The 14765-nt window shown below is 36.5% G+C and overlaps 1 protein-coding gene across 2 annotated transcripts in view; it reads right to left on the bottom strand.

Annotated features, from left to right (window-relative positions):
- The window catches only part of CERS6 (ceramide synthase 6), a 333969-nt gene that overhangs the window by 145034 nt on the left and 174170 nt on the right, over nt 1-14765 (bottom strand). For both annotated transcript variants that reach the window (XM_059053958.2, XM_059053959.2), the window contains exon 4: nt 330-387. In XM_059053958.2, the coding sequence (XP_058909941.1) occupies nt 330-387 (58 nt within the window). The remainder of the gene's footprint in view (nt 1-329; nt 388-14765) is intronic.

The following is a 14765-nucleotide window of genomic DNA, read 5'->3' as shown; positions in this document are numbered from 1 at the left end:
GTGATGTGGAAACTCTAAATTCTTTCCAAGCCTGAGATGGATTTTATAAGGTTCTAATGCAAATAACCAACTAGAGTGGTCAATGGATTTAGTAACATCTATCACTGGAAAAACAAATTATTTTCAAAAGTATTTTCGGCAGATGCCTGAAAGTTGTTTACTACAAAGAATAAACCGCCAATATTTTTATAAATCAAAGAAAAATGTACAAATAATTCTTAGCAAGTGTGTTATGATTGTTTAAAACTCTACTACTGCCACAACGTAAAAAATGAGACAGAGGCTTACAGTTACATAAGAATTACATAAAGTAACTTGACAAAGCCTACCTTTTTCAGGAACCGGACTCCATAGGTAAATATATAAAGGCCAAATGAAAATTTCCACCTGTGGAAAGTTTAAAAAAAATTCTATGATATTCGATTTAAATATTTCACAGCACATTCTGAAATACGTGACTGAAAACAGTCCATTAAATGGTCCCCCCCTACACACACCTCTGCCCCAACCAGGGATTAAACTTAATGAGCGATTTCAGTTCTGGCTAAACACATACACTTATGTGCATGGCATACTGCAAATATTTTAAATATTAATAATTATATTCATAACAAATTTTGTTTCACTCAGTTATTATATTTGCCCATTTGCTCATCCTCTCTTCTACCAACAAGTGAATTTCCACTTGTTCATCGCTCATGAACGAATAGATTTTACCAATATGAAGGTATATAAGATAGCTTTGAATTCTTTGCCTGTTTCAGATATTAAGTAAATGACTTAACTTTGTTCATATTTGTTTTAAAAATAAAAGGTTTAGGGCCTCCCTGGTAGCGCAGTGGTTGAGAGTCCGCCTGCTGATGCAGGGGACATGGGTTCGTGCCTTGGTCCGGGAAGATCCCACATGCCGCGGAGCGGCTGGGCCCGTGAGCCATGGTTGCTGAGCCTGCATGACCGGAGCCTGTGCTCCGCAACGGGAGAGGCCACAGCAGTGAGAAGCCCGCGTACCGAAAAAAAAAAAAAAAAAAAAAAAAGTATAATATTTATAAATCAGGTAACATATTTTTCCTTCATCTTTTAACAAATTTTTATTGGCATCTTTCTGGATATTGCTAAGGGAACTCATTTGGAATCCAAATAATTCATCTGATGTGCAACTGTTAACAACAACCTTATACCATCCCAAACTGTATGTCTAGCTGTTAGACATTCACTTTTTTAATGAGGAAAAAATTTTAAGCTCTCTTACAATGACAAATGAATTGAATGCTTAAGTCTTTTAAAATATGAGACTTTATATAAAGACTTTATATAACTTATATACATAGTGTGTGTATATATACGGTTACTACGAAAAAACTCTTACCCTGGTACTCAATTCCCGATTTTACTTCTTATATTTTCTGAGTGTGAATAGCTGTACCTTTAAAAACTGATTGATTTAACTAAATAGCATTCCTGAGGTCATGCTGTTCATGGTACCTTGGGTTACAAGTTGTAAATGAACACAAAGGAGAAAGCGACTAGTCAACTTTAATTTGTCAGGAGGCAAATTGCTTTTTGTGTTTGCAAGCCATGTAAAATTTTCAAATAAGATTTTCTTATATTCTTTTTCAGATTCTTTTCCCTTATAGGTTATTACAAAATATTGATTATAGTTCCCTGTGCTATACAGTAGATTATATTTATATATATTTATTGGTTATCTATTTTATATATAGTAGTGTATATATGTTAATCCCATACTCCTAATTTATCCTCCCCCCCTTTCCCCTTTGGTGACCATAACAAATAAGATTTTTTTGAAAAGTTTATTTTAGGAGATGATTCAGGTTACAGACAAAATTTTCTGCAAGAGATGACAGCTCTTTTAAAGTAAGAACTATGGTAGGAGGCTTAGAGAGCTGAATAAGATCCAATGGTAGACACAAGTGTCCCTGAGTTTTATTCCTGGATCGACTGACTCTTCAAACATGCTGGAATTCATGTCAGAACTAACACTGAGAGAAGAGCTTTGAGCTTCAGGGTTGAAAATCATCAACTAATCATCCACAAAGCCTGAATTCAGGAAGGAACAAAAAGCAACGATTCTAAAACCTCTTACAAAAGCCCACTTGTAAGGAAGGGCAATTCATATATTGCAGTATCAAAGTCAAGGACTTAATTTTAACCCCATCTCCATTACCAATTTTTGATGGTTATGGGTGAAAGTATCTGTGTGCTTCCTTCTGTTGGGATGTACAAATTCTAAATCAGAAGTTAAGACCAGGGATGGCTCCAAGGGTGTGTAACTTGTGCAGTTACACAGGGTCCCATGCTTGGTTTAATGTTTTGCTGTCACTATCTCAAAACTCTTAATAATTGTTGAACAACGGGCCCCATATTTTATTTTGCATTGGGCCCTGCAAATTATATAGCTGGTTCTGGTCGAGATACATAGATTCTCCTAACTTTGAGCAAATCTACTAATATCCCTTGACCTCAGTTCTATCTCTATAATAGGAGAGTGGGTTTATATTATACTGTTTTTTTTTAATATTATACTGTTTTTGATATTTACACTATTTTGATATATTGATGGCCTAAGGATTTGGTGGAACAAGTAATCTCCACTTCTCTCGAGCCCCTCCCACTCCTGATTGTATTAAACCAACCTACTTCACGCATTTGCAAGTCATTTTTCTGGCCCCTGAAGACAACTGAATTTGCAACTCCTAGATTAAATGATTTATAACAGCTGTTTCAGCTCTAAGACACTCAGATCAGGCAGTTTTTATGGATAACAAAAAACTTTATGGAAGTCACTGAAATCCCTACAATCATTCATGTAACTATATTTTCTTTCATAAGATAACCCTGCTTTCATAAGACATAGGTTGTATTACAGGAACATGAATGCCTCCATCATTTGAATAACAACCTGTGATGAATATCTATAAGGCAGACTTTATTTCCACAAAATATCTACAGAAGCAAAATTTTCAAGCATTTTGCCACATTCGGAAAGTCCATTTTTTGTGTGTGTAGTTTCATGTAAGTTAGTTTTAAATGGTGTCTAGCTACCAGCCCCTGATACAGCCTCTCTCAACCTCCCACTAAAATATCTATGAAAAGAAAGGTAAATAAAGGTGCATGCAACCACAAAAAAGGAAGAAGTGACCTTCAGCCTACCGCAAGAATCAGAGAATTTTACAGCAGAAAAAAAGAATAAAATTAGATTTTAAAAATGTAATTAGAGGCAACAAGAAACAAGCTATGGGTTTTTAAAAAGGAAGTAGGAAAATCTTAGTATATCCTCCTGTCTCCACTTTCTGCCATTTGTACAGAAATGCAAACATCTGCCAGTCAGAAAACTAGACAGCTCTCTGTCATGAATGATACTTTTTGAGGCAGCAGGAGAATCCCCCCACCCCATCAATTAGTGACTGTTCAGAAGATGAGTGAGAAAAAAAGGAAGTACTTAGCATCCTAGGAGTTTCAGTTACAGAAAAGATGACTAAGGGAAAAGATGATCCATGGTGGTGTTACATTCTGGAGGTTGGAGTTCTTATAATCCATATAAATGACAGAGAACAAGAAACGGAAATAGCTGCTCTACATGAGATTCTTCTGGTCCATTGAAAGTGGGCCAAGGCCTACAAATATCAACCTGCTACAAGGGCAGAGGTCTAAAAGTGGACCTTTACCAGCAAAAAAGAGGACAGAGGGTGGGGTCAAGGTCAATCCATACATCTTCTCTATGAGCAGGTCTAGATGGATATTTCCAAATTCAGGAATGAAAAAACATCTAAATGTCAATGCAGGTCTACTAGGAAGTACTGCATAAATACAGAAAGAAAAGAGCATGCTAAAGATCAAAAGAAAGAATCATCTCCTAAAACTAACTCCCTAGAGGAAGGGATGTAATTTTTATGGAAGTATTTGGTGCTGTTAAGGTATGTCCCCTAAAAAAATACATCCCCTAAAAACAGAAGTAGAAAGCCATAAATTAGTAAAAGACTACTGGGTAAGATAAAAAGAGATTATAAGTGAAACAAAGAAGCAATACAAGGACTGTAAAAAATGAAGTGACAGCATATTATCCACATGAGGGGGAGTGGGGAGAACAATGTAGACACATCCTTCTTAAAAGTAAAACATTTATGTAGAGGATAAACACCCCCATAGGTCTGGAGAAAAGAACCAATAAATGAAAGAAGGCCCAAGATCTGGAGGACCAGAAAAACTAAGTCTAATTATAAGCGCTTCTGAGAAAATACAAGTGACAGACTTAAACAGAAGTAATAATCAAACACACAACTGAAAAAGAAAAAACTGACTGAAAAGAAGAAATAAGGACTAAATTGTATCCCAAACAATATCAATTCAAAGCCACATTCTATTTTTTTTTTATTTTCTTAATTTTTTAACATCATTATTGGAGTATAATTGCTTTACAATGTTGTGTTAGTTTCTGCTGTATAACAAAGTGAATCAGCTATACATATACATATATCCCCATATCCCTTCCCTCTTGCATCTCCCTCCCACCTTCCCTAACCCACCCCTCTAGGTGGTCATAAAGCACCGAGCTTATCTCCCTGTGCTATACAGCTACTTCCCACTAGCTATCTATTTTACATTTGGTAGTGTATATATGTCTGACAAAGTTTGAATCTTAGGGATAAAAAGAAATCCTTCAATATCCATGCATGAAAACAAAAACAAGTCAACATACAAATCAAATGAAATATGTCACCATCAAAGGAACAAATGTCCAGTGGTCTTAAATTCTCCTCTGCATCACTAAATTTACAGAAGAGAGAGAAGGTTCCACCAAAGAAAGCTACTGCTAACCAAACTGCCTTTCATTTGTAAAGAAATATGAAACATATTCTCACATACTCAAAAGCTCTGAAAATACATTACTCTTTACTTATTACTAAAAAATTACTTTGGTCAATTCTAACCCACCGAGATACAAATAAAAATTAAGAATTCAAAAAGTATAATTTTAGAATAAAAGGGCTATTGTTAACAACATAACTAATTGCCCTAAATTTGACTGCCCAATTAAATGCTCTTGTTCTTAAGGGGGAATTTAATACAAAATATTTAACAACAATAATCGAGGGATGAATTCCAAGATTATGTTAATGGAAGCAGGGATTGGAGAAGGGAAGCATTAAATTTATTCTTACAGAGAAATTTTAAAAGACACCGTTGTCATTAAAGAAGATGTGGTACAGATATGCAATGGAATATTACTCAGCCATAAAAAGGAACGAAATTGGGTCATTTGTAGAGACGTGGATGAATCTAGAGACTGTCATACAGAGTGAAGTAAGTCAGAAAGAGAAAAACAAATATCGTATATTAATGCATATATGTGGAACCTAGAAAAATGGTACAGATGAACCGGTTTGCAGGGCAGAAATAGAGACACAGATGTAGAGAACAAATGTATGGACACCAAGGGGGAAAGCCTTGGGGTGGTGGGGGGTGGTGTGTGATGAATTGGGAGATTGGGATTGACATGTATACACTGATGTATATAAAATGGATAACTAATAAGAACCTGCTGTATAAAAAAATAAATAAAATAAAATTCACAAAAAAGACACCATTGTCATGCTAAGAGAAATATAGTTAAAGAATGTTTCTTTAAAAAATTAAAGATGATGCCTGGTTAAAGATGGCAACGTGAATGCATGAATTTACCTGTGTGCCTTTATGAATGTAGCACTAAACAGGCAGAAGAGGAATTTTGTTAAGGAAAGCATCAACTCAAAAGTACACAGAAAACAGGAGTGAGGACAACCACCCCATTTTAGAACCTGGTTGCAGAACCAGGAGCTGGGTCCCAAACTGTGGGTGGAGAATACTCAGAATCACCAGAGAATCCCAGAAAGATTCCAGACGAGGAAGCAACTCTGCTAGGAACCTCTATTGGGAAGAGAGGCCTTAGGGATTAGCTTGCCCAAGTGCACACTGCTGCTAAGTGGCAAAACCAGGACACAAACCTAGTGCAGCACTGACTCGAAAGCCCCCTCTCAAATTCCGCAGAATTCGCGTGCATTTCTCTGCCTAGATGTGTTCCACTACATCTATTTGGACATGGAAATCTTTTATACCCATCAAGCCTGAAAATTAGAATGGAAAGCTAGTAAAAACTACCACCCACTGAATCTGGTTTATTGTCCTCATGCAACAAGGCTGAAAGGGCTCTTTGTTAAAATCAAGACTATTAAAATGTGCCATAAAAGCAGGGAAGCAGAGCGTTGAGGTCTTGTGTCTTACTGCCAGGTGTCACCCACATGGCACAGGGGTCCTAATCTATAGAGAAGACAGAATCAGAGAAAGACAGCCAGAGCAGCCCCCTGAGCTCAACTCAGCACACCATCCTAGAGAGAGGAAGGTAGCACATGGGCCATTTTCTTTACAACATTTCTGGAGCGCTTGCTCTGTGCTAGCAGCTGTTCTGAGCACTTTACAAGTAGAAGGTCATTTAGTGAAACTATTCCACACAACAAGGTAGGTCCTATTAACATCACCCCTAGTTTTTCTCAGATGAGGAAACAAGCACAGTGCGGCTTAATGACTTGCCCGAAGGTCACACAGCTAGTGAGGGAGAGCACGGAGACTACGGACCAGGCAGCATGGCTTTAACATCCCAGCTCTTAAGCATTAGGCTCTGCTGCCTCTTCCTGATTTTATACACCTGAAAACTGAAGACAGTGTATTCGGCTGAAATGGTGTTTTTGACCATGGGGCCATTTGTGGACACCACATGATGAGAACGCTCTCTGTCCTGATGAATAGAAACTGGCTGCTTGCAAAACTGGAAACAGGGAAGGACTGCGTTGGGGATTCTTTTCAATACCAGGGCACTTAAACAATACTGAGCTTGTCCACTAAAGTCACCAGTTATTATCCGGGGGCCCTTCTCCACCTTATCCACTCATCCTGTCCATGTACTGCAACACTACCCCTCCTTTGGGATTTGTGTCAAATGCTAGTTACACCAAAAAGCCACCTTTTCTGAATGTTGCAACACTGAAAGCATTGTAATTCTCTGACGGTGTGTTTCTTACCTCCTTACCTCGTCTTTGATTACAGCCACAAACCTCTGACTTGCTTGTGAGTTCCAAGTGGGTACAACTGAATCTTACTTATCTTTGTGTTTCTGACAGCAAACAGACTGTCTGACGAGAAATAGCTCCTAAATTGACATCTGAATTTTTATTAACGGTGTGAGTACTCCCCTTGACTTCTCTACTTTTAGCTTTAGTTTAACCAAAATTGTCCTTAATCAAATAATTTTATCAACTATTTCCATAAACTGTGCAAAATATATATAGGAAAGGGAAAAGACATGCCAAATGCTGCTAACAATTTTTTACATGACCCAAAACAGTAGGAATTTGGAATCAAAGAAAGTCAACTCTGGAATGGTCTAAATAATTTAAAAAAATACTGTGTTGAGTGAAAAACTAGGATACCTTGTTAGGACACACAAAAAATAGCATATAGTTCCTCTGATTCTGATTGAATTTATTTATTTTGAGACATTTCCATTTTAGCTGTTCCATAATCTAAGGTAAGAAAAAAAATCATTGCTTATCAAATACATAAAGAGTGAAGTAGAGCTTATATCTGTTTTTTCATAAAATTTAATATTTAATATAAACATGCCACTATATCTTGCAAATTATTACAAACAAAGTGAAACTATGGAGTTTGATAAATGAGAATATATTTTGAAATAAATTAGTATAAACTTTGTATATTGATACAGTCATCCCTCAGTATCCAGGGGGCATTGATTCCAAATATCAATATCAAATAACAAAATCCAAGGATGTTAAAACCCCTTATATAAAATGGTGTAGTATTTGCATACAATCTATACACATTCTCCTGTATCCTTTAAATAATTTCTAGAATACCTCATACAATGTAAATGCTTTGTAAATAGTTGCTAGTACGTGGCAAATTCAAATTTTGCTTTTTGAAACTTTCTGGAGTTTTTTTTTTCCCAAATATTTTCAATCCCTGGTTGGTTGAATTTGTGGAAGTAGAGCCCACAAATACAGAGGGCCAACAGTACTTTAAAATACATTAATCTATCCTTTTACCTCCAAGTACAAAAAGATTAAATTCCTATTTTTCTACAAAAACTCAAAGCTGATGGCTTTCATAAAGTATGAACAAAGACACAGTATAAACATATTACACTCATATTACACTCGTATTTCATCACTTCTCCAGTCAAGTACAACAGGACTTATGAAAACCCTTCGAAGGGGTTTCTGTATTATATCGGACACATTCACTTCCACAAAGTTTTGAAGTGAAGTAATTGTGGCTTCAAACTTAATAGCAACAGTCATCTTTATGAAGTGAACAGTACTTCTACTTACTAGGCTCTCTTTGAGGATCGCCTATGTATTTTTATTAAGACAGTAACAGCTGGCATTCCTTGAGTACTTATTTTATGCCTGGTACCATCATAAGAGTTTTGTATGTATTAACTTATTTGCATCTTATGAGAACCCTATGGGGTAGGTGCTACTATCATTCCCATCTTACAGACACAGAGAAACTATTCAGGTCACTTGCTGAAAAACACAGTTAGCAAGTAATGAATTTGGGGATTCAAATCCAGGCAACCTGATTCCAGAGACCACATTCCTTTCTACTAAATATCGCCTCTTTATTTTAACACAAAAGTTAAAATAGAAGGTTTTTTGTGTTTCTGTTTTTTTGCCAAGAACATTACTCTATAGCTCTTTCTCCTATCACATTAGGCAAAATCAGTGGAGTTACTCTGACAGCTGCAGCCTCCACTTTCAAGCTCCTTTTTGATACTAAGGCAGGAGGACAAGTAAGACTCTCTCTGTTGTCTTCTCTTCCTTTCTCCACAAATGTAAAGCACATACTCAAGGTGAAATGATTTGGCTACAGTCCTTGTTAGAGCTGGTGTCATGAGTGAATGCTGCATATACTAGTAGGACAATAGCTCACCGAGGGCAAGGATTTGGTCTTATGGGTGTTTTATTGTAACATCAGTATATTTCTGTATATATAAATCAGAGTTATCCATCTCCCATTTTGTATGTGTTCGAACACGAGCTATTCTTAACAGTCTTGTTCTACCAAACAGCCTTGTTCTTCAGTGATCCCTGGGAGTCCATCCACACCCTTGTTCTACCGATGAAAACATCAGGTTCAAAGAAATGTGTAACTTCTCTACATTCCCAGGTAACTTGGTGAAAGAAAAGAGGTCTCCCCAGTTTTCACACCAGGTCTCCTTTATTCACATCTTGTGTCCCTATGGCCTTAAAGTCAAGACTAGAAACAGACAATGACACCATAAGTTTCAGAAAATACTCGGGAGACACCTGATACACTGCCAATTCTCTAAGGAGGTAGCGTAATGTCCATTAGTGCACAGACATCACATTTCACAAATTAAGCCAACACCTAAATTTTCTTTTACAAAGCCACAGGTGTCAGACTTCTATTTGTTTGTTTGGATGGTTGTGGGTTGGCTGGACTCTTGGTTTGTAGAACAAAATAAGGTCCCTCAATTATATTTTGCATTTAATAAGTCTAACAAAGCCATCGGGCATCATTGAATCATGTTAATGATGCAGACACATATTTCTTTCTTGTTCCACAGGCTTTTAGCCGAAATACCTCCCCCAAAAGATGAGTTTTCTTACATTTAGAACACAGTATTTTGAAATTAAGATAGACCCAAAGTCTAGTTAAATAACTCGTAGGTTTCAACTGAGAACATTTTTTTAAAGAGGTAATGATCTTTAAGTCAGTATTCTCCTTTTCAAGCTGTTACTGGGACACTAATTGTATTACTTGAGTACAATAGAGATGTTCATCAACTAGGGAGAAAGTAAATTGACTTTAGTTTGAAAAACATCCCATACAGCTTAAAGAATGAAACAAAGGTGAGATTAAAGATTCCTTTTTTGGAAACTCTGGTATATAACCTAAATTCCCAGGATAGCCTTCAAACTTTCATTAGTTTAGGAATCCAAAGAAAAATTCTAGCTAGGGGAAAAGATGTGACTCATCCCATGGACTGATTATGCAGACCTGAATTTTCGCCATAAAGCAAACATCTCCTGAAATTATTTCTATCTCCATCAATAATTAACTCTGTGACTCCAAATAGTTTTCCTCATTTGCTCAGCTGTCTCTCTGTTTGAGAAGCAACAGTCTTATCAATGCAGCAATCACTGAGGTTGGAGGTAAGTCAAACCTATTCACTTCATTTTCAGGGCAAAGGTGAACTTAATTTGAGCAGAACTGTCTTCACTAAATCACTGATTCAAAGAACAGGTTAAGCACTTACGTAAGTTTGGTAATATGCAAAATAATGCTATATCTTTCATGAATATATATACTTATATACATATACACACACATATATATAGCATAAAAATAAAGAAGGAAATATAAACACCAAATTCAGGATAGAGATTGCCTCTGGAGGGTAGAGTAGACAGAGAAGCGGTATACAGGGAGCCTCAGCTGCTTCTGTAATATTTTAATCCTTTAAAACAGGATTGGATAGAGCTCAGAGGGTCTTTGTTATATCAGTCTCTGTATTTAAAAATACTTCATTATAAAAAAAGGTAACATGAATAAGAATTATGTTCAGTAAAAACATATAAAATGACTGTCTTTTTCTCTTCTCACACCTAGAAACTATGAATGGCTTGTTCTTTATGTACCATCAGCCCAAGCATCCTTTTCTAAGCATTATAACTAATTTTACTCTTTTCCTGTCATTATATTCATGCTTTTAGGGCTAAAATTGCCATTGGAAATGTTTCAGGTATTGTCTGCATTTATGCTGACTTCTAAATCTACTGTGCTCCATTTCTTAGATTTAACTATGATTTAGATATTGGTGCGCTTTTTTTAATGCTTTGTTTATAAGTTCTATCAGCAGTCAAATTTTACTGATCCTCTCTTCAGTTCTCTGTTGAGGTCTATTCTTTTATCTCCAGGTTGACTTCCCTTGTCAAGTGCCCAGCAAGGTGGAACTCAGCAGCATCGCTGGCATTTGTCCCTTCCCATGAGTCTTTCCAACACCAGTCCCAGGCCTCTACACTCTACTCAAAACACATCTGCCAAAAACCAGTCTCCACAAATTACACTTCTGTTAGGTCATTCTGCCTATAAAATATTTCTCCTTACTCCTATAATTTCCCTGAATACAGATTAAACATATAATTGTGAGCTTAAAGTCCATTCATTTATAATCAAGTTTGAAAGGCCATGATTTGTGGAAATCAGAAAAAGATAAATGAGCATTTTCCAGCTAACACTTGTCTAGGATAAGGATAAAGGAAGGAATAAAACTGAGACTGCTCTCCTGTTGCCAAAAATAAAATTAGTCAATATGACTTTGGAACATGCACTTGCAAATGTCACAATTCTTAAGCATGTGGGTGAGGCAAAAGCAGCCGAATATTTATTACCATCTAGCGTCAAACTAATGTCGTGTGTCCCTTGAACATCAAGTGTTTTCATAGTCTCTATGTAATTTTTTTTCATTTCTGAAAGCAGACTGAAGACAAGGAGTCATTTGTTCAGATGCTGTGATTGCATAGGAAAGAAGCAAATGGGAACTAATGGCACTTCAGTTTGCAAAAGGTACATACTTTTGAATTTAAGAAAGAAATTAATTTGCCCCTCTCTACTGCCCTGTTTGGTGTCAACTTGCTGCCGCGGGCTCTCCTGCACATGTCATAACTTGACGAGAGACTAAGCAGCAGACCGTTCACAGGGATCGGGGTGGAGACCCTCCTTACCCTTAAATCCTGCCTACAACTCTAATATAAAATTTCTTTAGTTTCCTCATCTGAAAATGGGGATAAAAATACCTATTTTTTAGGGCTGTTAGAATTTAATGAGAAGTGAAAGAAAAAATTAAAATACAGAGAGAGAAGCTCAGGAACGGATCCTAGGATGCTAACTTGGCTCATTCTTAATTCACTTGCCCTGACACACCAGTCTCGCCATGCAAACATTAAATATCATAAATCATGTCTCACCTCCTGGAGTTTTTTTTTTTTTCATCTTTTTTCCACCCACACCCACACCTCTCATCCCCCAGCTCCTTCAGCCTGTTCGCCACCACACTCTCCACCTGGATTGGACTTTAAGTTGTCTACATGTGTACATGTAGATGTTTATGTATGTGTATATGTATGTACACACATAGATACATATATTATGTAAATATAGGTATATGTATGTGTATATACACACATATCTATGTATGTGTATATGTATGTACATACGAAAGTTAAATCCAAGAATGTCAAGGATCTTCCAATCAGAAACAAATACAGGTATGTAGGCTTCTGACCTAGTAGCCTCTACTTGGGAGGATGATGATCTTGCTCCTTCCTCTATTAGAGAAAGAAACATAATCAGACAAACAATCTGTACCCACTGAGGCATTTTCCAAAAAAGTCAGTCAACCTGTACTCCCGTATAAGAAAATAAGCCATTTCACAAAATTGAACCTAGTTCCAACACACACAATGAAATTCTTGGCTTACTAGTTGATGCCATGTGAGTTGTATGCTGATTGAAAGGGTAGTGAGTTGCCCACACACCAGCTATATTCATACTGTGGCACCTCATGTTTTAAATAACCTGAACCCTCCTTTCACTATGAGCATTGGAAGATAGTGGCACTACTTCAAAGTAGCATCATGCTACCAAAAACCTAGCATTCATAAATGAATTTGGTAAAGCTGCAGGATATGAAATCAAGGTACAGAAATCTGTGACATTTCTATACACTAATAAACTATGAGCAAGAGAAATTAAGAAAATAATCTCATTTACAATTGCATCAAAAAGAATAAAATACCTAGAAATAAATTTAACCAAGGATGTGAAAGATCTGTACACTGAAAACTGTAAGACACTCATGAAAGAAACTGAAGACACACACAAAAAAGGAAAAATATTCCAGGCTCATCAATTGGAAGAATTAATAGTTAAAATGTCCATACTACCCAAAGCAACCTACGGATTCAATACAATCCCTACCAAAATGCCAAGGGCATATTTCACAAAACTAGAACAAATAAATCTAAAATTTGTATGGAACTACAAAAGATCCTGAATGGCCAAAACAATCTTGAGAAAGAATAACAAAGCTGGAGACAACATGCTCCCTGACTTCGAACTACACTACAAAGCTACAGAAATCAAAACAGTATGGTACTAGCACAAAAATAGACACATAAATCAATGGAACAGAACAGAGAGCCCAGAAATAAACTCACACATATATGGACAACTAATCTACAACAAAGGAGCAAAGGACATAGAATGGAGAAAGGACAGGCTCTTCAATAAATGGTGCTGAGAAAACTGGACAGCTACATGTAAAAAAATGGAACTAGAACATGATCTTACACCACAAACAAAATTAACTGGATTATGGATTAAATGGATTATGGAAATGGCTTATTATTATTATGGATTATGGATTAAATGGATTAAAAACGTGAATGCAAGACCTGAAACCATAAAATTCCTCGAAGTAAACATAGGTGGTAAACTCACTGACATTGGTCTTAGAGATATTTTTGTGGATCTGACTCTAAAGGCAAGGGAAACAAAAGCAAAAATAATCAAGTGAGACTACATCAAACTAAAAAGCTTCTGCACAGCAAATGAAACCATCGTCAAAACAAAAAGGCAACATACTGAATGGGAGAAAATATTTGCAAATTAATATTGAATAAGGGGTTAATTTACAAAATATATAAAGAATTCATATAACTCAACAACAACAACAAAACAACCTGATTAAAAAATGGGGAGAGGATCTGAAGACATTTTCCCAAAGAAGACATACAGATGGCTAACATGTACGTGAAAAGATGCTCAAAGTTGTCAGTAATTATCAGGGAAATGCAAATCAAAACCACAATGAGCTATCACCTCCAACCTATTAGAATGGCTATTATCCAAAAGGTAAGGAATAACAAATGTTGACGAGGATATGGAGAAAAGGGAACTCTCATATACTGTCGGCAGGGATGTAAATTGGTGCAGTCACTATGGAAAACAGTATGGAGATTCCTCAAAAAACTAAGAGTACAACTATCATATGACCCAGCTGTTCCACTTCTGGGTATTTATCCCAAGAATAAGAAAACAGTAATTCGAAAAGATATATGCAACCCCATGTTCTTTGCAGCAATATTGACAGTAGCCAAGATACAGAATCAACCTAAGTGTCCACCAATGAATGAATGGATAAATAAAATGTGATACACACACAGGAATATTATGCAGCCATTAAAAAGAATGAAACTTGTCATTTTTGACAACATGGATGGATCTTGAGGGCATCATGCCAAGTGTAACAGACAGAGAGAGACAAATACCATATGATCTCACTTACATGTGGAATCTGAAAAACAAACAAAAGCAAGCTCACAGATACAGAGAACGGATCAGTGGTTGCCAGAGGTGGGGGGAGAAATGAGTGAAGGGAGTGAAATGGGCGAAGTGAATCAAAAGGTACAAGCTTCCAGTTATAAAATTAATAAGTCATGAGAAAGTAAAGTACAGCATAGCAACTATCGTTACCAACACTGTGTTGCATGTCTGAAAGTTGCTGAGAGGACATCTTAAAAGTTCTCATCGCAAGAAAAAAAATCCTGTAACTATGTATGGTGACAGATATTACCTTACTGTGGTGATCATTTCACAATGCA

This window comes from Kogia breviceps, chromosome 2 (assembly GCF_026419965.1).
Source record: "Kogia breviceps isolate mKogBre1 chromosome 2, mKogBre1 haplotype 1, whole genome shotgun sequence".
NCBI classification, from domain to species: domain Eukaryota; kingdom Metazoa; phylum Chordata; class Mammalia; order Artiodactyla; family Physeteridae; genus Kogia; species Kogia breviceps.
This window is presented reverse-complemented; position numbering and strand designations above follow the sequence as displayed.